Source organism: Panthera pardus, unplaced genomic scaffold, assembly GCF_024362965.1.
Source record: "Panthera pardus isolate Hobbes unplaced genomic scaffold, ASM2436296v1 HiC_scaffold_17, whole genome shotgun sequence".
In the NCBI taxonomy this organism is placed as follows: domain Eukaryota; kingdom Metazoa; phylum Chordata; class Mammalia; order Carnivora; family Felidae; genus Panthera; species Panthera pardus.
Window position 1 is genome coordinate 140,081,000 of NW_026526732.1, and position 26,069 is coordinate 140,107,068.

Sequence of the window (26,069 nt, forward strand, 5' to 3'; positions counted from 1 at the left end):
GCTTCACTGGACTCAGATTCAGGTCTTTCAGCCAGAGTACTTCATAGGTGATGCTGCTGTGAGCCCTTTATTACATCCTATCAGGGAAGCGTGTAGTGTCTGATTCTCCTGCTTTTAGTGTAAAGCTGATCAGTGGAGTCAGGTGTTACTGGTGTTAACCATTCCTGATAAAGTTTCCTGTCAGTTTTCACCTAGTAGTATAAGAAGCTGCTGCCTCCATCTATTCATTAGGGGTAAATTGTTCGCTGGGTGTGTGTTTGTATAATTTTTAACAGCTCTACTAAGGTGTAATTTACATACAGTTAACCGCACATACTTAAAGCACACAATTCAAGAAGTTTTGGCACACATACAGACTTTGACATATGTATACGTTGTTGATGACTGACTGGCTGCTGTGGAGAGCATACTGTTTTAGAGGCATATTGCAGGGACAAACCACAATTCCTGGGGTCAAATTTTTGAAAGGTTAACCCTGATTCTCAGTGTCAGAGATTTTCCATATGGCAGTGGAGTAGAAGAGGGAGCCTTTAGTTTGGACCTTGCTTCAACACTAGCTTGTCAGGGAGACAATGCTAAAACATTTACACCAGGTTGTAGCAAATAGGCCCCTTTGATCAGGCAGCAGCATAAATTACAGTAAAGCTGTGTTTCATGTTTATACAGCAAACCTAGTTATCCTCTACTCTTGGCTACCATTTCTCTGCAGAGTCACAGGTGACATTTCTAACAGTGTGTGTATGTGTGTGTATGTGTGTGTGTGTGTGTGTGTGTGTGTGTGTTTTCCACGTGGATTCAGAATTTCTTGTGAGCACTCTTTTTTGGCCACCTTTCCCCAGTCTACTCTCCTCCTCGACAAGGTGTTGATAAGTTTTAGGCACAGACCTCTTTGGCAAGAGTATTAGGTTAATCAATCTAAAGGTCAGATCCCTTGAAGGCCAGCTAGCTTAGCTTTGTTCCACAGATGGCATCTCCATAACCCCCTATCAGTCATCTTATGTATCTTGATCACCTGGAGACCTGCATGAAACTGTATATATCTCGGTGCCTGATCATCACGGCTACTAAGCAAACAAAAAAGCGCAAAACATGTTCAATAGCTTCGTCTTGCAGATACTATTAATAGTCGTATACATAATGCAAGCATCCGACTGAAAATCCAACCTGAGACTGAGACTCTGCAATGAAATGGATTTTATATTCAGAAGTTCTTGCGGGACTCTGAAAATACTAAAAATTGTGGAGTTGTATGCTTTAAATGAGTGAATTTTATGGTATGTAAACTATCTGAATAAAGTGCTTTTTAAGAAGTATTTGTGAAAATTAAAATACATTATCTTGGGGCGCCTGGGTGGCTCAGTCAGTTGAACGTCCGACTCTTGATTTCTACTCAGGCCATGATTCCAAGGTTGTGGGATCGAGCCCTGTATCAGGCCCCGTGCTGAGTGTGGAGCCTGCTTAAGATTCTCTCTCTCTCCCTCTGCCCCAGTCCTCCACTTTCGTTCTTTCTCTCTAAAAATTAAAAAAACAAAATAAAATATATCATCTTGTACAGAAATGATACTCAACATTCTAGAAATAGATGAAATCACTGAGAAGAGAGCCAAAGACAGAACCTTGAGAAAAGCCTACATTTCCAGGAAGAGAGACACACAAAAACAGGGAAGGTATAATTACAGACATAGGAAGAAAACCAGAGAAGAACAGTAGCCTAAAATTCAGGCTAATGAACTTCGCTATAAGGAAATTACTGATGACCTTTGAGAAAATAGTTTCCATGCAATGGATGTGGTGAAGAGTGAACTGTGAGGGAAGATGCAGCTGCACATGATCTTGCCAGAAATAAAGTAGGCGGAGGAGGAAGTGTCTGTATGCCTCTCCTTCTCTGTCTAGACAGGAGAGACTTGGGCATATGTGTACCTGGAGAGAAAGGTGAACAAAAGACGGCAGAGACTGAAGGTACAAAGGGCTTAAACCCAATTCCAGCTCTTACTGTGGTCAGAGAGGTTGGTATTTGGTACAGAGCAGAGCATTTTTTCCGTGCTGGTTGTGCTGCCCTTGTCATTGTCCCTGCTGGGCCACAGGTACGGCCCCTGCCCTGGGCAGAGCAGGGTCATGGGCCTGGCCCAGCTTCCTACGTGAACCCTACTCCTTTTTTACTGAAGAAGGCAAGGCCTAACACAAGTGAGAGAGACACATGGGCGTAACCTAAATCTGCTGTCACCAACAATTAGACAGTCATTCCTGAACACCGGTACTTGACTACTGACACCAGGTGAGCGGGAACACAGCTCACAAGGCTTGGCACACCCAGCGTATGAGTATGCCATTGCCCGTGGCTCAGAGTCACTGCTTCAGTAGTCAGCCCTGTCCTCAGGTCAGAGGTCAGAACACATTTAGTCAGTGCTTCTGAAGCCCTCTCAAGAGAATTCAGCCTCTCTAGGAGTCTCCGAGCAGTGCTCTGACTTATAGGTTACCCTCCTCCCCTCCGGTCACCCCCATATTCAGGGAGGATGGGAACCCAGAGGGAGGGGCAGGAGGAAGGGAGCAGCAAGGAGTGGGGACACTCCACCCATTCAGCCCCCTCCCCACACATACACTGCCTTAGCAAAGGGCTTCTGAGCACTCTCACCAATGTCATCCCTCTCAGGCTCTTCTCCTACTTTTTGTCTTATTTTGTATTTTTATTGTTTTTGCCTTACTGTAGCCGTAATCTAAAAATGCAAAAGGCTACTTTCATTGTGCTTATAATACAGCCTGTTAGAGCCCTGCATAATACTCTAGAATGTAGCATTCTTCCCTTTGGGGTTATTAACTGTACCTTCACCTTTTCCTTAATTGTATATTGGTATTAAATTATACTTTCCCATATCTTTTGGAAATAAAATGTTAGCTGAAAATAAAATTCATTTCCAGTACTTATTTAGAAAAATGTATTCACCGTGTCTTTTCAAGCAGTCTTTGCGAGTTTTGTGGTACATGCAATTTAGGGTACATTTAGTAAGTTGAAGGGTTAAAATACCCTGTGCTGTCGCATATGGCAGTGAGCAGAATCGCAGATGTTGATGATACCACGTAATTAGTATTCTTTTATGTAAATGAAGGCTGTCAGCATGTTACCATAGTGTCTACTCTCTCTGAAGCTGGAATTTATGCCACTTGGTCTCACTAAGACCAGGCAGGATTATTCCACTGTCCTTAGTTAAGAACTGAGAAGAAAATCACTATGATGAGGGAGAGAGAATAAATGGGATTCTCTCCAAAGGAGATTATTTTTTTCCTATTTGGTTTTTGTTGATTCCCCCCGCCTTCCCTGCAGAAGTTTTATTCTGGTGATGTAGTTAACACGTTTAGGATCAGCTAAGAAATTTGCTACAAGAGAACAATTGGAATGCCCCAATTAAAAGACAATCATATTTTTAAGCTATAGATTTTTGAAAGATGATTGTAATGTTCGGTCATCTCATACAGAGACTTTAAAAAAAAAAAAGAATGGGATAAATCTAGAAGTTCCTAATTCAGAACAAAGGCATGAGTTGAAGATTTCATTACCTTCTTCTAATTTAATATTTAGTGGCACTAACTATAGTGGGATGCTTTTAAATAGTGATTATGTCTTGTAGTCGAGTTGATTCATATTTTTAAAATAAAACTATGGTAATTAAAGAAGCAATATTTTGTCAAGTTTATTTACCCCATCTGTAGATCAATCCAGGGTGTGTAGGACATTCATTTAAAGTTGCTCATCTCCTTATCAATGGAGAACTGTTAAGGCACATCTTATTCTTTGCCAGTTACACTGCAAGTTTAGCTCTGGGATGTTGGGTGTCTGTCACACTGGGTGATGTAGGTTTTAAGTGGAAGTGTTAGGACTATTATGGCCTTTGGGAATTATGAAGGAAAAGGTGTACATATCAGCAAAATGTAAAATAGAATTCTTTACACTTATGGGTGTTAGGCCTGGTTCTTTTTTTTTTTTTTTTTTAATTTTTTTTTTTTAATGTTTATTTATTTTTGAGACAGAGAGAGACAGAGTGTGAACAGGGGAGGGGCAGAGAGGGAGACACAGAATCCGAAACAGGCTCCAGGCTCTGAGCTGTCAGCACAGAGCCTGACGCGGGGCTCGAACTCACAGACCGTGAGATCATGACCTGAGCCGAAGTTGGACGCTTAACCGACTGAGCCACCCAGGCGCCCCTAGGCCTGGTTCTTAATCAGAGTATGTATGAGAGGTATGTTAAACCTTGCCTCTCTTGAACGGAGTATACCTGGATTGTGTTCTCTTTATTCTTTATTTTGTATGTTGGTTAAAGTGGCTTTTTTCTTTTGTGTCATTTTTGGGTGGTTTCCACTTCATGATATGTTTTTTCCCCAGAGAAGCTAGTCTGCCTAGCTTAACTCAGTGTGGTGAGGTACAAGGTAGCCCTGTGTTTTCCTGAATGGATTTACTCTGCCATATGGCAGGTTAGTGAGTTGCCACGACAGATTTGTAATGGGAAAAGGGCTGTGTAGGAAAGGATGTGCGTGATCAGCAGATTTATAGATCAGAAAATGAAATCGGAAGAAAGAATTTCCAGAGTGCCCTTTCCATTTGACAGCTCTTCACGGAGAGGGTGTGGAATGGTTCTTTGGTGTTTTTCTATTTGGGCTTTTGGCTGTTCAGCATAGGCCTTGATTTTGCAAGGCATCAGTGTTCCGAGTGTTGTGTTGCTGGCTTCCTGTTCACAGAGATATTCTCTTTGTAGGATTTAAAGCTGTGCTGAGTTTCATGTGATAAGATCTCTGTAGCAATTAAATTCCTGAAGACACATCAAGGCTCCTGTTGGCTAAAATGGGGATTTGCCAGGTTTTGAGTCATAAGAAGAGGCTATTCAGATACGATTCAGTGAGTACTGAATCTTTCAAAGGAAAGAAAACAAAAAGAAAAGCCGAGTGAGCTAAAGATTTATATGTCCTGGTGTATTTAAGTCTGTGCTATCCAGTATTGCAGCCACTACCCATATATAGTTATTTAAATTTAAATTAATCAAAATTAGGAGCACCTGGGTGGCTTAGTTGGCTAAGTGTTAGATTCTTGATTTCGTCTCAGGTCATGATCTCTAGGTTTGTGGGTTTGAGCCACATATCAGGCTCTGTGCAGACAGCACAGAGCCTGCTTGAGATGTGCAGACAGCACAGAGCCTGCTTGAGAGTCTCTCCCTGTATCTGCCCCTCTTCCGCTCTCTCTCTCTCTCTCTCTCAAAATAAATAAATAAACTTTTAAAAGTTAAATTAAAATTAAAACTAAAGGTTCCCTCCCTCATTCTCACTAGCCACATTGCAAGTACTCAATAGGCACAGGTGGCCAGTTAATACAGTATTAAGCAGCACAGATAAATTATATTTCCATTATTGCTGGAAGTTCTATTGGATAATTAATGTTGGTTGAAGTAGAAGATGTCGAGAAAGAAAATTCTTTCTTTGATTTCCATGAGGACATCTTCATCCCTATCATTTACTGGATTAGTGCAGTGGTTCTGAGGTTTTAATGCACAAGCAAGTCCTCTGTAGGGCTTATTTTAAATGGAGACTTGAGACCCCTCCCCAGATTCTGATTCATTAGGTTTGGAGCTGTGACCAGAAATCTGTACAAATAACAAGTATCCTAGGGAATTCTGATGCTGGTAAGTGGCTCAGAAACTACATTTTGAAAAATATTAAGTGAGGAACTTGAGAGTTGCCAGTCTCTTGATTTTGCTTCCCCCTTCGCTCTGTAATTATTGACTTTCTTTTGTGTCCCCAGTAATTGGTTACAAGCACCATGCATACTCAACTTCAACTTTTGGTTGGTAATAAATAGCAAAAAGAAAATTCATTTATTTACCATCTCATGTTTTTAATATATGTACGTTTTAATCTGGCTGTGCCCTACAAAAAGTAAAAAGAAATGGTTAATTCAGTGCCATTCTGGACTGTGTGGGAAGGTAAGTCTGACAGAACACCTCTGACCACTAAGAGTTGAGCACCCACAAATTGTGAAGCTATAAAGGGGTGAAAAAAGAAATATAACACATGATCTTCTCACCGAAGAAGATTATATCTAGTTAGGAAATACATCCAGAGACTTACAGGGCACTTAGTAAAACAAATCAATAATTAGAAAAATAATGTAGGAGAACCTAAATCCTGAAAGAACTCAAAGGAAAAGCATGATCTGACTTGATTGAAGATCACCTAGGTTGCTTTCCTTTGTATGATTTAAGGGTTTCTTATCTAGGGACATGGCCTTTGCCAATCTGGAATGGGCAATAAAAAATAGGAAGGATCTCTCATTTGGTCCTGTGGTATATAGTTGTAGGTTTTAGCAATAGGACAAGGCCAAAAAGGGCATCTGGAAACCAATTAAAGGAACTACTCAGAATATACTGGATTTAAAACTTCTCTGGGTGACTCCATAATCATGCAACTTCATTTGCTCACAGAAATGAAAGTGTAGAAGAAATGGGGTTGAAGGAAGTTTATAGGAGGAAATACCTTTAGGAAATTTAAATATTGGTACTGGCAAAGAAAAAAAAAACTGTCAAGGTTCCAAAGAATAAAGAGTTTTCTTTTAAATTAATTGTCTAGCCTCTTTTCCTTAGAGAAATTGCCCATTAGGTTTCTCGGAAGAACAATATGGAAGAAGCAATGTTAGGAAGACAGGAAGAAGAAAAAAGCTCAATATGTTGCCACTATTTTATTTTATTTTTTTATTTTATTTTATTTTTTTTTTTATTTTTTAATTTTTTTTTAATTTTTTTTTTTCTTTTTTTTTTTTTTTTAATATATGAAATTTACTGTCAAATTGGTTTCCATACAACACCCAGTGCTCATCCCAAAAGGTGCCCTCCTCAATACCCATCACCCACCCTGCCCTCCCTCCCACCCTGCCCTCCCTCCCACCCCCCATCAACCCTCAGTTTGTTCTCAGTTTTTAACAGTCTCTAATGCTTTGGCTCTCTCCCACTCTAACCTCTTTTTTTTTTTTTTTCCTTCCCCTCCCCCATGGGTTTCTGTTATGTTTCTCAGGATCCACATAAGAGTGAAACCATATGGTATCTGTCTTTCTCTGTATTGTTGCCACTATTTTAAAAAGCATTTTCAGGTATATCATCTGGAAGATTTGCTTTTTTTGGTTTTTTTTTTTTTCTTTTTGCTTGGTAGTTTGGTTACACCAGTAGCCACTCCATCACTTGTCCTAAGAGATCTAATTCGGTACTTACATATACTTTTAGTAACGAAAGTAAAAGTTTTCCCACCGTTTCTACAAGATGTACATGTGCTTTTCACATTGTCTTAGTCCCTCAGGGTTGCTATAACAAAAATACCATGACTCGGTGGCTTATAAACAGCAAATGTTTCTCTTAGTTTGAAGGCTGGGATGTCCCAAGATCATGGCACCAAATTCCATGTCTGGTAAGGACTTCCTGATTCACGGCCATAAGACTGGCTTTTCACTGTGTCCTCACGTGGGTGAGGGGTGAGGGAACTGTTTTATAAGGACACTAAAATCCCATTCGTGAAGGCTCATTCCATGAGGGGGGTCAACCCATTCATGACCTGATCATCTCCCAAAGGCCCTGCCTCCTAATACCATCACCTTGGGCAAGGGGCATTTTAGCACATGAATGGGGGTTACACAAACATTCAGACCATAGTGGACATATAAAATGTTATTTAGATTGGGGTGCCTTGCTGGATCAGTCGGTAGAGCATGTGACTCTTGATCTAGGGGTTGTGAGTGTGAGCACCATGCTGGGTGTAGAGCCTACTACAAAAAAAAAAAAAAAAAGTTATTTAGATTCAGACTCACAGACTATCTCCTTAGCCAGGTTCTTTGGACCCAAGAAAAGAAAAATGGCACCTTAGGAACACCTGGGTGGCTAAGTCAGTTATGCATCCAACTTCAGCTTAGGTCAAGATCTCAAGGTTCATGAGTTCAAGCCTCGTGTCAGGCTCTGTGCTGACAGCTCGGAGCCTGGAGCCTGCTTCAGATTCTGTCTCCCTCGCTCTCTGCCCCTCCCCTGCTCGCACTCTGTTTCTCTCTCTCTCTCAAAAATAAACATTAAAAAATTTTTAAAGAAAAATGGCACCTTGTACTGTAGAGGACTTTCTCTTTCTTCCTTTTACCTGTCCTGTTACCTCTATTTTGAAATACATTGAAACTGACCTAAGATTGCCTTTACATTTGAGGGTCTTCATCTCTTACTGGTATTTGAAACATTGTGTCTCTCCTCTCCTGTCCCTTTGTGCATACAACTAAGATCTTGATCAGTACAAGATACAGAGGACATGATCAGTTCAGAGATGGTTCAGAATACAAGTTTCTTTCCCCTGGTGGCCAGTTGGGTGCAATGTGAATGAACTAAGGGTAATGACATTAAGGAATACAAATCAGCTTCACGTAAAAATTAGCTGATATTCGGGAATTTATACAAGCTTAGAAAATGTAAAGATTCGACTTGGTGCCAAGCCCTCCCCCCAAGACAGTATTTTATCTCTTAACTTCCTTCCAAAGGAACCAATTTTGAATTGAAAACTAGTGAGCATTGAGTTGAAAACGGCGGTTGCGAGCCTTTTTCTAGGAAAAGATTTTGCTGAAAGCTCTCTCTCTCTCTCTCTTTTTCTGGGGCTCTGTCGTGTCAGGTTGAAAGACTGGAGCCTTCTATAAGACATGGATAGATGCAAACATGTCGGGCGGTTGCGGCTCGCCCAGGACCACTCCATCCTGAACCCGCAGAAGTGGTGCTGCAGGGAGTGCGCCACCACCGAGTCGGTGTGGGCTTGTCTCAAGTGCTCCCACGTGGCCTGCGGCCGCTACATCGAGGATCACGCCCTTAAACACTTTGAGGAGACTGGGCACCCGCTAGCTATGGAGGTCCGAGATCTGTACGTGTTCTGTTACCTGTGCAAGGACTATGTGCTCAACGATAACCCCGAGGGGGACCTGAAGCTGCTCAGAAGCTCCCTCCTGGCGGTCAGGGGCCAGAAGCAGGACCCGCCGCTGAGGCGCGGCCGGACGCTGCGGTCCATGGCCTCGGGCGAGGACGCCGTCCCGCCGCAGCGCGCTCCTCAGGGACAGCCGCAGATGCTCACGGCTCTGTGGTACCGGCGCCAGCGCCTGCTGGCCAAGACGCTGCGGCTCTGGTTCGAGAAGAGCTCCCGCGGCCAGGCGAAGCTGGAGCAGCGGCGGCAGGAGGAGGCGCTGGAGCGCAAGAAGGAGGAGGCGCGGCAGCGGCGGCGCGAGGTGAAACGGCGGCTGCTGGAGGAGCTGGCCAGCGCCCCTCCGCGCAAGAGCGCGCGCCTGCTGCTGCACGCGCCCCGCGCCACCGCCCCGCGCCCCGCCCCGCCGCGCGCGCCCGCCGGGGGCCGCCCCCAGCCGCGCCGCGCGCCCGCCATAGCGCCGGGCGTCACGGGCCTGCGCAACCTGGGCAACACCTGCTACATGAACTCCATCCTGCAGGTGCTCAGCCACCTCCAGAAGTTCCGCGAGTGTTTTCTGAACCTCGACCCTTCCCAGACCCAACAACTATTTCCCAAGGCCCCCAACGGGAAGGCTCCGCTCTCGGGCAGGCCGGCTGGCAGCTCGGCCACCGAGCTGTCGGCCAGGAGCGACCGGGCTGAGTCGTGCGAGCGGGAGGGCCTCTGCTTCAACGGCGGGGCCTCCATCAGCAGGAGCCTAGAACTCATCCAGAACAAGGAGCCGAGCTCGAAGCACATTTCCCTCTGTCACGAACTGCACACCCTCTTCCGTGTCATGTGGTCCGGCAAGTGGGCCCTGGTGTCGCCCTTCGCCATGCTTCACTCCGTGTGGAGCCTGATCCCCGCCTTCCGGGGCTACGACCAGCAGGACGCGCAGGAATTCCTCTGTGAGCTGTTGCACAAAGTGCAGCAAGAGCTCGAGTCCGAGGGCACCACGCGCCGGATCCTCATCCCCTTCTCCCAGAGGAAGCTCACCAAACAGGTCTTAAAGGTGGTGAACACCATATTCCACGGGCAGCTACTCAGTCAGGTAGGTTGGCCCACCCTGACCCCTACACTGCCCACCGCACTGCAGGGAGGCTTGCTGGTTAGAGTTTGGGCTTCCTGTGAGTGCCTCCCACAGGTTATCTGGGAGGACTAGGGTAGCCAACATTTGCTGTAATTACGCATAATGGGGGGTGGCCATTGTACCTTGCATTGTGCTGTACGTTGTGTTGGCCTCGTTGGGGAACTTGCCTCCTCTTTCTGGGCAGGTTTTTGGTTGAATTTGCCATATCGTTTCATTTTCAGTGAATGTCTTTAAGCTTTAATGACAATATAGGTAATATAATCTCATTGTTAAAATTAAGTACCCATTGTTGGCATGCCATCCCTAGATCAGTTTCAGGAAACTGAACAGGTTGCCTATAACCCTGGTTCCACCCTAGTTTGAAAGAGCATTCTTCCTTCCAGGACATGCTTTACATAAAAGGAAGGGAGGTGGCTAGGAGGATGCCCAAGGCCTAAGCAAGCTTCTCTCCTGTTGCTCATTACCTCTTCTTTTCTGGATTGTTAGCATGTAGGGACATAAGCCAAGACTCATAGATAGAACTTTGTGCAGAAAGAATTTTTAGAGTTAAAAAACTGGACAACTTAAGAGATTGAGGTGAAACTTCTACATTATGCTACTGAGGTTTGTGTCTTGGTGTTTACAGTTTTAAAAGAGTGATGAATGGGATGGAAGAGAAGGTTTATTTAGGCTTTTTTTTAAGCATGTGAAAGGGGAAGTATTTATGGGCACTTCCTCTACACCCTGAGGGTCCATAGGAAGAAAGGTGCATCGGGAAGGTTATGGGGGAGAGGAGGTCTAATAAGGTACCCTGAGGCTCTTTGGATACAAGGATCTGTGTAGGGATACTGCAAGAAACAAGGGCAAAAAAGAGAGGCAAGTTGGAGTGGGTGGAAGGAGCAAAGTCTGGATGAAGAAGTTGTGAGGATGAGAGAAGCAGACAGGAATCTGCCAATTCTCTATCTCAGACCGATCTGTGAATGATCCCATGATAACTATTGGTCTGTACTACCACAGCATTGAATGGTAGAGCATGCTTTGGGAGAAGAGAAGAGAGAAACGGGAAAGTAATAACCTGTGCTGTGTAGTTTTCCAGTTCCAGCTGGCATCATAGTTAGCAATGTATACCAGAAGTAATATGCTCTAATGCTCTTAAAGTTATTATTTTAGTATTACAGTGAAAGATTTTTTTGAAAACTACACTTAGTTTTGGTAGATTATGTGTTTTCTGTAAATCGAGCAAAAGTGTATGTGGGAAGCATGGAGATTATATAACCTGTGAATCAATCTTTTCATTCTAGGTCACATGTGTATCATGCAATTACAAATCCAATACCATTGAGCCCTTTTGGGATTTGTCCCTGGAATTCCCTGAACGGTATCACTGCATAGAAAAGGGGTTTGTCCCTTTGAATCAGACTGAGTGCCTGCTCACTGAGATGCTGGCCAAGTTCACAGAGACAGAGGCCCTGGAAGGGAGAATCTACGCTTGTGACCAGTGTAACAGTGAGTGCTGGGAGGTGGAAGTGGAGGGGGAGAGGTGGGTGTGCACCTGAAATATCAGTTTAAGATGCTGCTTTTGCCCTTTTCATCAAAAGTAACAATGATAATTCTGAGTGGTTTTAAAGCATCTTTTAAAGATTTTTTTTCCTCCCATTTTCCTGAAAACAAGCATGTCGACGTCGTATGTTAAAAAACAAAACCAAACCTAGGTGTTGGGCTTCCTTTGACTCCTGCTGTGATTGACATTAGTTGTTATCTTGGGAGGCATTGAAAGGATCCTGAAATGGGGAATCTAAGAATGTTAGTACTTGCTTCCTAGTGCTACAAGGGTCCTACTTAAATTCATGAATATAGATTTGACGGTTCTTATTTCATCTAAAGTCAGGTGGCATAGCCTGTGTGAGGGTTACGGTATCAGAAATGTGTATTTTTGTACCGAATTTGTAGATTTCAAGTCTGTCAGAATTGATGCTAAAGATTGGTAGGAGACCAAGAAAGCAAGTCGTAAGGTGCATCATCTTCATGGTTACTTTCTGCATTTGTTTTCACATGCCTTCACATGCCATGCATTTGGGGAAGTGGGGGAAGGAGGTCATAAAGTATCTCTGCCATGGCTCTAATTTAAAGTGGAACTCTTTCCATGTAGTTACGTAGACATCTGACACAGACCTCCTTCTGTCTTGCCACACTAACACTCAATGCTTTTGCTAACCCAGCACATACAGAGGGAATACAGAGCAAACTTGGAAACTCATGTTTGGGTTTTTTGGCATGTCAAGATTTGGAAGCTAAAATTAATGGATTGTGTACATATCTTGAAATCAATTTGCAGCCATAAAATAATTTGGACTACAAGTTTTGGGAACCACAATCTTATGATGACCCTTCTTAGTATGTTTGCATATCGTCTTTAAAATAGTAAATAGTGGGAAACATGTTGTCCCTGAAGAATCAGAACAAAAATCAAAAGTCATACTTGATATAATTTTGCCACTTATTTTTTTTTTAACATTTATTTATTTTGAGAGAGAGAGAGAGAGAGAGAGAGAGAGAGAGAACACATGAGCAGCAGAGGGGCAGGGAGAGAGGATGAGAGAGAACCCAAGCACAGGTTCTGCGCTGTCAGCACAGAGCCTGACATAGGACTCGGTCCCACGAACCATGAGATCATGACTTAAGTGGAAATCAAGAATCAGACACTTAACCAACTGGGCCACCCAGGTGCCCCCATTTTGCCATTTTAGAATGCTGTACTTGGTTGACTATAGAGTCACCTGCCCTGTTCCTCACTGAGATATAAAGATAGTGACCTAAAGTATCTTATTAAGAGCAGTATCTATTTGGTTTTCTTTTTTTTTTTTTAATGTCTATTTTTGAGAGAGAGAGTGCAGCAGGGAGGGGCAGACAGAGGGAGACAGAATCTGAAGCAGGCTCCAGCCTCCGAGATGTCAGTACAGAGCCCCATGCGGGGCTCAAACCCACGAACCACGAGATCATGACCCACGCCTAAGTTGGACACGCAACTGACTAAGCCACCCAGGTGCTCCCTATTTGGTTTTCTTAAGATAGTGATTCTTAAAGCTTCTTACTTGTAAGGAACAGACGGATGTTAAAAGCTGAACTTCATCATTCTCAGACATGACAGATTAGGTAAGAAATATTTTGTATTTATTTTTGCAAGAAAGCCATGTTTTTCTGGTTGCCAGATGTGCCAATTTCCAGGATTTCTCTAGGCGAGTTCAAATGGGGAAGGGAATCTATGGTGAAAGTACAAGATGTATTTTTGTTGTCTGTGAAGTTTCAAAACTATCAGTCTTCTCGCTCTCTATGTGGCCAGCTTAATCAAATGGAGACAGAACTGATCAATCTCTGTTGAATCAGTCATTTCTTTTTCTTTGTGAATTTCATTTTAGGGAAACAAAGCCAGTTTCTATATTGTGTTCATCTTAGCTCACATACTCCCTCTGCTGAGAGTGGCAGTCGCTGCCAGGGTTCCCAGGCAGAGCTGCAAGAATTTTTGAAAATCTGCTGGTGAATCAGAATGTAAAATAAGGCCAGGCCCCTCTTTGGATTCTTTCTGTTCATGCCCCTACATGTCATGACCACCAGCCCTAGTCAAAGGTCCTATGGCACGCTCATTCTGCTGCAGTCTGTTGTGAAACCAGCAGCTTCACATCCTGTTGTCACAGGAAGCTCTGTGAAGCGTCATCTGGCTGTGATCTGCTACCTTTCATGAATGGTATAGGTACAACTTAGAATCAGATGTCAGGCTCTTCAGACATTGAGACCATGATAGCTCAAAAACAATTAGCAGGCACCACAGTGGACCACTAATTTTATATTCCCATCCATTCACCAGTCTAGTTAATATAATAACTGACTGGTTGTCTATAAGTGGTTTCAGAGAAGGCTTCTGATGGGAATTAAGAGAACTTTATTTCCATGGTTTATTTGATGTGATGTATTATTTTTTTAACATTTGTTTTATTTTTTGAGAGAGACAGAACACGAGTGGGGGAGGGGCAGAGAGAGAGGGAGACACAGAATGTGAAGCAGGCTCCAGGCTCTGAGCGGTCAGCACAGAGCCTGACACAGGGCTCGAACTCACAAACCGTGAGACCATGACTTGAGCTGAAGTCGGACACTTAACCGACCGAGCCACCCAGGTGCCCCTATTTGATGTAATTTAGAAATGCATTCTCCTCGGGGCACCTGGGTAATTCAGTCAGTTGGGCATCCGACTTTGGCTCAGTTTCTGACTTCAAGCCCCACGCTGGGCTCGCTGCTGTCAGACTGTCAGCACAGAGTCTACTTTGGATCCTCTGTCCTGCTCTCTTTACCCCTCCCCCGCTTGCACTCTCCCCAAAATAAATAAATATTAGAAAAAAAAAAAATGCATTCTCCTCACAACTCAGTAGCTTCAGAAACAAAATTAGAGTCTGAGCACTGGTTCTGCTTTGGACTGGATGAATTTGGCCAGCCTGTCCACCTTGTCCTACATGTCCAGCAATGTGCTTATCCAAGAAAATGTTTCAAAAACTAGGTATAGCATAAAACTATAAAACCAGCAGTTTCTTTTCTAAATGTTTATATATGCCACAAACAAATCATGCTGAAAAAAAGAATCTGTTAAAATATTCTGTCCTGGGATGCCTCCGTGGCTCAGTCAGTTGAGCATCCGACTTCGGCTCAGGTCGTGATCTCATGGCTTGTGAGTTCGAGCCCCGTGTCAGGCTCTGTGCAGACAGCTCAAAGCCTGGAGCTGCTTTGGATTTTGTGTCTCCCTCTCTCTCTGCCCCTCCTCCACTCACACTCTGTCTCTCTCAAAGATAAACAAACATAAATAAACAAACAAACAAATATTCTGTCCTTTGGTAATCCTGTATCATTTTACTTTTTTCCTAAGCCTGAAATACATGCATTATTCCCCATTTCACAGGAGAGAAAACGGGAGATAGAGTTTTGAATGGCATAAAACCAGCTGTGAGCAGCAAACAGAATTAGACCTACCTGAGGAAAACAAAAACCTTTAAAAATTACATTTTGGTGCATCCTAAGTTATAAGCCCATATATAAAGGCATAGAACCCCAACATATGCATCTACTCTGTGTGCCTATTGTTGCAGTGACCTTCCATTATATTCCATTAATGAATATATGATATCAGGAGTATACCACCCTAAACCTGTATCAGTTTTGGAGGTTGCTGATGCAAACTCTTAGAAGTGGATATATCAGGATTAGGTTTGTTTTTCAGTCAACTGAAACAATAATGACTTGAAACAAGTTTTAGTTGTTTTTTTTTTTTTTTTTTTTTTTTTTTTTTCTGTTATGTAAAAAGAAGTCTGAAGAATATTCAGGGGCCAGCATGGCAGCTGCATGGTCACTGGGGACCCAAGCGCCTTCCACCTTTCAACTTGACTAGGGTTTCCATCCCCGAGGTTACCTGTTGGTCCAAGAGCAGTTTGGGCAGTTGCAGTCATCCCAAGGTTCGCCACACAATCATCCCTTTCATCTCTGGCAGAACTGCCGTGGCCACACCAGGCAGGCACAGGAGGCTGGGTTATGCAGTCTTACAGAGGGTCACATTGCTGTCCCAAATGAAACTGAGGTTCAAATACTGACAGATAAGGAGAATGCATATTGAGTGGCAAGTCATTATCTCTGCCATAGCTAGGAAAGAATGAGACTCCTCACAATCTGTGTCTTCTACCTTCCCAAACCATATAGGCAAACGACGAAAATCCAATCCAAAACCCCTTGTTCTGAGTGAAGCTAGAAAGCAGTTAATGATCTACAGACTACCTCAGGTCCTCCGGCTGCACCTTAAAAGATTCAGGTGAGCTTGCTCTGGGGCCTTCCAGGTGGCTGTGAGCTGTGGGGATAGCTGCTTCAAAGGCTTTGGTATTGGGAGGGGAAGCCTGTTCCCTAGAGACCTTGCACTTTTCTGTGGCGATTAAATGTTGGAACCAGGGACAGGGCTTTAGCCCTTACAGCCCTGTTTAACCAGCTAGCCTGCACTGCGTGTCCATGCTTAAAGATTTTCTAGCCTCCCTTGCGCTTACATAGAGTCATCTTCAGAATCTAGCATGATATAATCTGAAAAAAAAAGGCAGGCAGTAAACTACAACAAGGTTATTTTAGGGATTTCTAGTTTCAGAGTACATCATGGAACATTCACAGGAAATATATGTGGATACTGATCACTGTTTTATTGATGCAAAAACCAAATCTGGAAGGTTATGTTTTCTCATTTCTCTTGTTTTACCTTCCTCTGCCTATGATAGCATATGCTATTTTTTACTAGTAAGAAATTTATATCTATGTTTTAGGTGGTCTGGCCGTAATCATCGAGAGAAGATTGGGGTCCATGTCGTCTTTGACCAGGTATTAAACATGGAACCTTACTGCTGCAGGGACATGCTCTCCTCTCTTGACAAAGAGACCTTTGCCTATGATCTCTCCGCAGTGGTCATGCATCACGGGAAAGGGTTTGGCTCAGGACACTACACAGCCTATTGCTACAACACAGAGGGAGGTGCGTGCGCTTTACTCTGTGGGGTGGGGGACACGGAAGAGGGTTGGTTTGTCCACATTCCATCACTTCCCTTTTATTTCATCTTTAGGGGGATATTGCATACATTAAAATCCAGTGGAAAGAATTACAAAAGTTGGATTCAAATTTTGGATATATCACCAAGTGACAACATAAGATTGCCCTAAGAATTGACAGGAACTGACACATGTAAAAGTACTTAGCATGGTCCCTAGCACATAATGCTCAATTAATGTTAGATGTTCTATTATTTTTTAAAAATATATTTTTAATGTTTATTTATTTTTGAGAGAGAGAGAGAGAGAGCGAGACAGAATTCAAAGCAGGTTCCAGGCTCTGAGCTGTCAGCACAGAGCCTGACACAGGGCTCAAGCTCACAAACTGTGAGATCATGACCTGAGCCGAAGTCGGATGCTTAATCGACTGAGCCACCCAGGCGCCCCTGGACATTCTATTATTAATGCTTCTGCAGACCTGTTTCCTTCGTGGTTATGCAGAAATGCTATGGCTTACCTAACCTCATGGAGATAATGTATGAATCTCATTAGCCCCAGCTCATAATAAAGCTGAAGACATTTAAAGAGTGCTTACTATATCCTTACCATGGGAGGTGTGGGGATACAAGGGCTCTCCCAAGGAGCTTTCAGTCCTCGTACCCAGAGCACAGTCTCCCAGGTATTGTACTGAGGCACATGGGCTGCGGATGTGTTTTCAGTAATGAACCCCTTAGCCCTTGAGGCAGCCAGAGTAAAATAACTTTTTATTGCTTCTAAATTTTCCTTTTATCGTTCCTCCATTTACATTTCACCTCTCCTCCTCCTCCTCTTCCCATCTCTTAGCCCCTAGTCTTCAGTCTGTTTTTGTAGAGGCCCTAACGGACAATGGAAAAGCCTGAATAAAAGGAGGACAAAAATTACAGTCAGTCAATATTGTTAGTGTTGTGGTGGGGTTTGATGGGGTTAAAGCCAGTGGCTGCAGGGAAGTCTGTTGGTTTCATTTACCTGTCTTTCCCCACCACCAACAATCGGGTTGGCTCTATTCAGAACTCCTCTGTCCCTTTCTTCATCTCCTGGTTTTGCCTGCTGACTGGAAATACAAGTTGGATAGTCATTTTCTCTCTTTCTTTCCTTTGGTTTCCTAGGTTTTTGGGTCCACTGCAATGACTCAAAGCTGAATGTATGCAGTGTCGAGGAAGTGTGCAAAACTCAAGCCTACATCCTTTTTTACACTCAAAGAACAGTTCAGGGCAATGCAAGAATTTCAGAAACCCAACTCCAAGCTCAGGTGCAGCCCAGCAACAACGATGAGGGCAGACCACGGACCTTCCCCTGAATGGGAGGCATGTATCAAGGACTGGCTTGCTTTTAAACTGTTGGTGTTCATACATCTTTCCTCTTATAGGAAATAAGGTTTAGTGCAGGAACAGATTGCTAGGTTTGCCTCACTGGGACTACAGCAGAAGGTGCCAGGTGACTTCCTATCCTATCCTAAAATCTGTAGTCACCTTTCTTTTGAATGGATTTGGGAATTCCCTCTTTGATAAATCAAAAGGAGTAACTTCTATGAAGATTCTTTCATCAGTTGCTTCTGAATATAGAGGATCTGGGTGGAGGAAAGAGGGAGAAAATTGATCATATGCAGCGAGGAGAGCAGCCATGTTTTCTTTCCATTCTGTGACCCCCACTAATCAGGACCTCCTGCAACGCCAGAGGAACCCTCCTGTTGTGAGGAGCCCAGGACAGAGCACATGAGGTGGGGCCCTGGGCTGGCAGCTTGCTGGATGAGATTGGTTCCAGGGCAGGAGGTGAATAATAAGGATTTGTTCCTACAAAGGAAGTAACCATCAGGGGTTCAAAACATGCAGACTTCCTTTTTTAGAGGATAGCAGTGGAAGAGTGGAATGAGATGCATAGAGCAAATTTCCCCCATGCAGAATGGGAGATTTTTCCAGTGTCCTACCCTCCCTGGCTGCTACTGCTGCTGTCACTTAATCATTCCACATCTTCTGAGACTGGTGTGAACAACCCTCTATTCTAAAGAAGGAGCAGTTCATATGGGGAAGCAATACATTGTCCCTGACATGTTCTTTCTTGCATGCTGAGCCTAAGGGCATTCCTGGCTACCCAGTTCTGTAGCATATCCCTGGTTCAGGTGTAGGGCAAGCACATGGTTTGGTTTAAATTGGTGTTTAGGTCAGTTGTCTGAGGCTTTCTCAGAACTCAGTTGAGGAGAGAGGCAGGGATAGCCGGTGGTCCAGGCCGTATCTGAATGCCTGTCACCTGTCCTCACCTCCATGCAGCATGCAGCTTTTCTTAGCCTGCAGCTTCTTTGTGGCACCTAGAGGGCTAGAACATTTTTGTTCAACACAAGGTTTGGGAATTTCTGCTTTCCTAGGGCTGAGGAATCTGCCCCCATATGTCCGAACAGTTCACTGCTGCTGGCCCTGGCCTATCTCCTCCTAAATCTGATAATCCCTACTGTTTCTTTATCTAACTACACTCAATCCATCAGAGAAAAAAAGAGTGCCCTGTCCTTAAGTGCTAGTAAAATACATCTTTGTTTTTATACTGGATCAGTTTCTAAGTGGAATGATGGAAACCCTCCACCCCATCAGGCACCACTGAATTTCCCTTCTCAATCCTTCAGTTAGACTCACCAGTAAAAGTGAACGTAAACCAGAAGTCTCATCGTGGGGGCTGCTGAAGTCTGCCTCAACCTGTCATTATGAATGCTCATCTTTTGACTGAGTGTATCATACGAACATTTCAATTCAGGTAGGAATACAGTTGTCACTTGAAGGAAGCAGATGTGGAGGGAGTTTGGGGAAGGGTGGGAGGTTGGGACAAGAGAGGGTTCAAGAATGAGGGTCGTAGCTTAGGGGTGTTGGTGAGCCCCATTTCCAGAGCAGGTCTGTAGCATTTGCTGTTGACCTCTTTTGAGATGAACTCTCCCATAGGACCTGACAGACAGCACTGAGACATGGAGGAAATTCAGACAGAAAATGGCTCACCCTGCTAAGGGGGAGTGACTATATATTTTAAATTAAACTTGCTTTTTCCAACACTGTGAGGTTTCTGTAATATTTAGCTTTTATTTGGAAGCGATAGCGTATGGCATTTTTTATGCTGTTTGGTTTATATTGTCTACTGCAGGCTTTTTTGTATAAGCTTGGACCAGGGCTCACCCTCTCCTGGACACTGTTTTAAAGTGTCACAGCTGCCCTTGCTGCCAGAGGCTCTGATGTAAAGGTATACTCTCTAGATCCACGTTTTCTAAGTTGGCAGGATTGGTGAAGACTTTTTTGTGGCAATGGAAAAGCCCATTAACTCAAAAAAAAAAAAAAAGAGAGAGAGAGAGAGTAAGAAGGAAAGGAAAATATAAATTGTGCCTCATCTTTCTTTGAATGCTGTACTTTATTCTAGAAAAAGAGAACTTACAAATGGAAAAGAACTAATAGAGCAGCTACTTCATCCCTCAGGCTGTCTAGGGGGAAATACTTCAGAAAAATGAACATTTAATGGAAAATTAAAAGATCTTCAAACTTAATTTTTAAAAATAGTTTTATACCAAATATTTATAAGAATTATTAAGCAGATTTAAGGATTTTGTAAAATAAGTGCTTAACTTAGCTGAGCACCCACATATCAAATTAATAAAATGGTTTAAAGGGAGTTGGACCAGAAACCACTAGAGTCCTCGCTGAGCTGCAAACTCTCGAAGGTGCCCCTGCAGTCACAGACACCTCAGGTACCCAGAGGCAGCAGCACTAGACGCTGTTGAGAAGTTAGTATTTATGGAGATTTTTATTAAAGAGTTCCCTGCTGCATAAGCCGATGGCTATTGTGCGGGAAGTGTCCCTTTGCCTTTAATTTATTTGCATATTGGAGGTAGATGGATTTCTTAGTTGCATCTTACTTTAAATCGAAACATTCTAAAGAGAAGAAAATAAGAACCAGGTAGAAGTTGACTAGATGCTGCCAAATCAAACCCAAGATCTCCTAACTGAACCTTACGGGCCTGCTTCTCCCAGGCAAGTAGTTCGAGTCCCGTTCCAGGAACCCTTTGTAGTTGGCTGGTGTGTTTACTTCCTGCTGTAGCCAGCCAAGATGAATGCACCCTGGCCCTCAAAAAGGATCTTTACCTCAATCTAGCTTGACCCTCATCCTTGTGGTTGCCTCCGAGATGAGCATCCATGCTAGTGTTAAAAAAAAAAAAAAAATTAGGAATGCCCTCAACAGCCAGGAACTGAAGCTCTTATTAAATGGCAGGCAGAGCTCTTGCCAGCTTTGATCCAGTCCCCTCTTGGGCTGAGGGGGGCAGTGCCACACTGTAAAGAATTTCCAGATGTCTCTTAAAATGTCATGAATAAAATTAGAAACTGTAGAAGTGTTAATGTGTCCTATGGACTCAATAGCAGAGTTTATTTTTGGTTTTAATGGCAAGGCTTCTAGCGTCAATGATTGTACAAGTTCCCTTCTCTGGCTGTGCTTCCAGTTCCATCCCAGTGCAAGAACTAGTGAAGTGGGTTGGCCTGGCAGTGGGGCATGGGCATGGCCCTAACCAGGCCCCAGAAGCCTGAGAGAGGTCGACAGTAGGACAGAACGAAAACTTGGTTGGGTATGGGGGGGTGGGATGTGGGTGGGCAGGCAGGGAGGGGGAAATGGAGTTTGTTCTACTTATTGATAAAGCTTTGTGAACTAATTTTATACAATTCATAACATTTGGTGCCTTGTACCCAGTTATGGTTTGCATGGGATTGAAAAGATTAAGTGAGGGAAAGGATGCCTCCGTATCATTTTAAGTGGCAAATGGGTCTGTACAGTGTAAAGGACATTTGGTATCAGACTTTGTAAAAGCATTTCATTTCATGTGTGTAAAAGATAATTATTACCAGCAAATTCTGAAATTTTACTGTAATGTCCAAAATCTTTGGATTTGTCACTATTCATCAAATGGCTGCTTTCCAAGGCAGACTATGTCCCCTATTCTTTTTCACCACTCCTTTTATGTTCCAAACATTAACTCGGGCCTTTTCAGGTAGGCTGGGAGTGCTACCTCTTCCTAAACATATACTATATACCCTTGCCGGGTTATACCTTATAAGTGGAAGGGTTGCTTTCCAGCTGGTTGGGAGAGCACAAATGTTCAGAAAGGGCCTTTTTTTCTAATGCTGGGCAACTTAGGGTAGAAGTCAAACAAAAATGATTCCTCCTGAGGTATTACTTTCATTAGTTCTGAAGTTCTTTTGCACAAAATTTCAGGAAGCAGTGTAGAACACAACCTCCTATATGTGAACCTTGAGATTGTAAGGCAAGCCCAGTGCACTGTGTAATATGCAAAAGAGAAGGCTCAAAGAACCTGTCCCAGCCACCCCCGCCCCAGCCCCTTTCCTGGCAGGTGCTGACTAGAATGGTGCTGAGTGGCTGTGGAAGGGGAGAAGACCCAGTCTGCTCACCTGCAGGGCTGTTTATAGCCTGTTCCTTTTACTCTGACCTTAAGGTTTCCAATGAGCTCATGAGACTTCACCAAAGGGTGTTTAGAAAGCTCACCACTTGAAGCACATTTGATAACCGGTTCCCTCAGCCTAATTACTGGCCTAATTAGGTGAGGAGGTTGTACCTTTGGAGCAAAATCTCCCATGGCAACTTAGTTTTTTTTTTACCGGGTAAGTATGCACCTCCCTGGTGGTGGTTCCTTTTTTTCAAGTCAGCACTAAAGCTAAAAAGCGCCTTCTAAATATGACTGTGAGTTTAGTTTTGTATCTTCCACCTTTAACCATTCTCTTGGTCTAGGGCTTTGACTTGAACCAAGTGTTACCTTATTCTTTCAACCCACACATTGCTCTAAATACACCATAGCCACTAGGGCATTAAGGCAAATGGTCATTTTTGTGGACTCTTTCCTTACTTCTGCTGGCATGTTTCCATTTAAAATCTAAATAGGTAGTAGAAGAGATTTTCATAGTACTGTTAACCAGCCAGGGCTGAATATCACGTCACCGATGTAAAATGGACTTCCCTTGGGGAGGGTGTTGTGTTGGAATGATAAAAGCCAGCATTTTCATTTACAAAATTAATGACTGTTCATCAAAATTTTGGGAAATTGTAGACTTGAGAGCTTTACTTGCTAAATTCTTAACACTTGAGGAATGAAGCCAGTTTAAATGAAACTTTACCATGCCAGTATTATGGCTTTATAAACTGACTAACAGTAAATGAAGCTATAACATTAAATTTTGAGTGAAATGTGAATTATGCTTTTGGAAGCTGCCATGTCATCATTGCTGGATTTTTCTTTTCAACTTTAAAAAACCTTTTAAAATAGACTTTTCAGTTGTGAGTAGGATCGGGTTGCCGACTTCAAGGATCTGTTTCCTACCAATGAAGGACAGGAGGTGCTGGTATTTGTCTTAGTGGTCTGATACAGATATGAACGGGCTTAGAATCTATGCTATGGCTTAAAAGTTTCCTTCCTGGTCACCATTTGGGAGGTGATGGCTTCAAACCTAAGCCTTGCTCTCATGTATATGACCCTTCCTCATCGTAACACCCAGTAAGTTACAAAACTATCAAATCATCTGTGGTCCCAGTATAGATAGATTCTTAGAGGGTGAGGGCTTCGTGGTAAGCTAGCCACAGGCCTGAATTCACAGCTCAAACTCTTCCCTAACAGGTGGGACCTACCCGATCAATACAAGAGAATGGTGCTTTTTAAAATACATATACAATCTAATTCTCAATCAGATTTCTTAATGAGATTTATGCCAGCAGGGTCAAGAAGGACTGTTTTGTCCTATTTACCTTTTGTGAACAGATTGCTAGACATCTGTCAACTCTAACAATTAGGCCACTGTGGTGCATTCATACTGACCTCCCTTTCCAATTCATGTCCTTTAATCCCATACTAGTTCCACAGGAGACTTGGCATGGAAAAGCAGGATTTTAAAAAATGCCTAGTAGATGGGGTGCCTGGCTGGCTCAGTTGGAAGATCATGTGACTTCTGATCTCGGGATTGTGAATTTGAGCCCCATGTTGGGTGTACAGACTACTTAAATAAACTTTAAAAATAAAACAAAATAATAAGGATAAAAATACCTAGAATAAATCAAGTAGAAAAAAATGGCCATGGGGAACTTGTCTCTATTTCCACATCTTTCTGAGCCTACATGAGTCTTTTCCATGCCAGTTCCTTTCATATTCCATTTCCAAAGAACTCCAAACTCCTGGACAGTGGCACTACCATGACTTTTAGGGTCAGAAAACATTTCCTTGGGAAGAAAGCAGCTTCCTCAAGCAGTTTCTTTAGTGCCCACTGCCCAGGCTTGCTTACACCTTGCCTCCACCTGCACATCACTGCCCTCTTTCTACCAACAAATCCCACTCTATTACAGCAACAATGCCCCCTTGGTGCCTGGAAAACCCACCTGGTGCACTAAAATGCTATGCAACACCGAATGGCTTCTTCCTCTAGTTCTGCTCAAAAATGGAAATTCCTCAAAAATAAGTTTCCTCTTATGTTCACATCAAGTACAATGGCTACAGTTTCCTTTTTTTTTTTTCAATATGAAGCAAACCACCTCTGTTACAATCCATGTTTGAGGCTTGTTCCTGTCTCTTTTGAGTGTGAAATATAAATCATGTTTTTATGATTTTTGTAAATCTTGACTTTTTACACCTTGTTTTTGTAAGCCGAAGTTTCTTATTAAAAGAATAAAATGATTTGTCTTTGCGTGCAGTCTTTATTCCAAATATTTGTTAAAATACCATTAGGTTATTCCTCAGGACAAGAGCAAAAATCACCCCCTGCAGAAACTTTGGACCTATGTACAGAACTTTATAGAACAGAGGACAACACTTTGGCTGAAGCCTGACTGCTGACCAGAGAATGGAGTTCTGAGTGGGCTCAACGAAGAAAAGGCAATCGGGAAGGGAAGGTGCCCGTCTGAATGAAACTTCAACTTCCATCAGGGAAAGTCTTGTGATGGTCAAAGATTGGAGGCTGTTTTTGGAAGGTTCGAGTACAGCACAGGGAGTTCCATGTGTCTGCAATCAGACGACAGGACAACGGGTGGCATTAGAAATGTAAAAGCCTGAAGGGAAATTAGGAAGAGACTCAAAATTTCTTGCAATGTCTGTAAACATATTTAACTAGGAGTAGCCAAGGGCCTTATGTCAAGTCTCCTTCATTTTATAAACAGAAGATAAAAATTATTGCTTCTCTCTGCCTTTAGGGCTCCTAGACACGCAGAACAGTAGTTAAGTGCTTACCTATTTGGCTATACCCCTGGCTGAGGGGCCATTAGATCAATGTCACTCAAATTCCTGGCCAGCCAAACGCCTGCAGCAAAAAGTCCCAAATTGAGGATCAAGTTCCTGGAAAAAGAATATTTGATTAACCCTGTGCTCACTGAGTCACTTGTCTTTAATGAAACATACCACGAGTAAAGGTTTACCATCACCACCCTGGAAAAACCTCCCGGGGGCACAAAGACTGTTCTAGAACTGCAGGAAGGTAGATCTTTACGAAGGCAGGTTGCCCACGACCCACGTGGTTACTTGCTTGGCAGTCGTTCCTGTGTCTAACGGGATCAAATGCAAAAGCCAATCAAACACTCGCCCAGGGCTGAAAAGCCTGTGCGCTGGCGCCTCTTCTTCCCGGGTCCCCTGGTCAGGGTGAGATTCTGTAGGCAGCCCAGTAACTGAAAAGATCGCTTTTGCCGCACGGGAACTCTCCCAGTCAAGGACCTCTCCAAAGCACACCCAGAGTCACTGCGAGGCCAAAACGCTGGCAAATGTAAAGGCGCCAGGTTGGGCGAAGATGGGAAGTATGGGAGGTGTGTATAGGGGAGCGGAGGGCCAGAAAAGGACAAGTTCCCGGACTTCGGTTACCTCCGGAAATCGTTCCTGTCGGTGGCGAAGCGGTAGACGCCCCGAAGCCAATCTCCCACGTTGTCCGGAATTTCGGGAGCTTCATTCGCCGCGCCCGGGGCGCTCACCCCGACCCCACTGGAAGCCATAGTAGTACCCTCGAGATCCACAAGGCCTCGCCCGACGCACCGTGTCGGCGCCGGAGGATACGCAACTTCCGGTCTTGCACTTCCGCCGGCTACGGACCGGCAGGGGGCGCAGCTGCTCCAGAGAGGTCGGGCGCCCGGGTGAGAGAACTCCTGGGCTGCGCGTCCCCGAGCTCCTCAAGGGGAGGAGCGCGGCCTGGCACTACAGTCGCCTGGACGCGTCCCGCCTCTGGCTCCCTCTTGGCCTTCAGCTGGCCAACCTGTCACTGCCACACGTGGTCTCTGAATGGTCACTTCATTGGCTCAGGAAGATGATGAGGATGGGGCTGTCCCAGCCTGCGGGGGTGGGGATAGGGGTTAGCTCAGCAGGCGATGCGTAGCTTTGGGGGGTGGGGTTCCCCAAGAAAGTCTCCATCAGAAGTCATAGAATACGCAGGCTTAAGAGGGA

General features: G+C 43.8%; 2 protein-coding genes and 1 long non-coding RNA gene across 10 annotated transcripts in view; 1 reads left to right on the forward strand and 2 right to left on the reverse strand.

The window, feature by feature from the left end:
- The window catches only part of USP49 (ubiquitin specific peptidase 49), a 91,553-nt gene extending 70,560 nt beyond the window's left edge, over positions 1-20,993 (forward strand). For 5 of the 8 annotated variants that reach the window (XM_053905014.1, XM_019457096.2, XM_053905012.1 and 2 more), the window contains 5 exons: positions 8,665-10,030; positions 11,350-11,554; positions 15,782-15,890; positions 16,384-16,589; positions 17,749-20,993. In XM_053905014.1, coding sequence (XP_053760989.1) covers positions 8,693-10,030; positions 11,350-11,554; positions 15,782-15,890; positions 16,384-16,589; positions 17,749-17,939 — 2,049 coding nt within the window. In that variant the 5' untranslated portion in view covers positions 8,665-8,692 and the 3' untranslated portion in view covers positions 17,940-20,993. The remainder of the gene's footprint in view (positions 1-8,664; positions 10,031-11,349; positions 11,555-15,781; positions 15,891-16,383; positions 16,590-17,748) is intronic. The other 3 variants (XM_053905013.1, XM_053905017.1, XM_053905018.1) reach the window with 3 other exon arrangements.
- On the reverse strand, positions 13,198-16,385 carry LOC128777737 (uncharacterized). Its single transcript, XR_008423083.1, has 2 exons — positions 15,498-16,385; positions 13,198-13,556 (listed from the first exon to the last, which is right to left on the reverse strand). It is a non-coding gene; the product is annotated as an uncharacterized LOC128777737 (long non-coding RNA).
- A 3,333-nt stretch (positions 20,994-24,326) lies between the features above and the next one.
- On the reverse strand, positions 24,327-25,737 carry TOMM6 (translocase of outer mitochondrial membrane 6). Its single transcript, XM_019457108.2, has 3 exons — positions 25,497-25,737; positions 24,876-24,980; positions 24,327-24,650 (listed from the first exon to the last, which is right to left on the reverse strand). The coding sequence occupies exons 1-2, from the start codon at positions 25,622-25,624 to the stop codon at positions 24,884-24,886; spliced, it is 225 nt and encodes a 74-aa protein (XP_019312653.1). The 5' UTR covers positions 25,625-25,737; the 3' UTR covers positions 24,327-24,650; positions 24,876-24,883.
- Between the last annotated feature and the right edge of the window lie 332 nt (positions 25,738-26,069).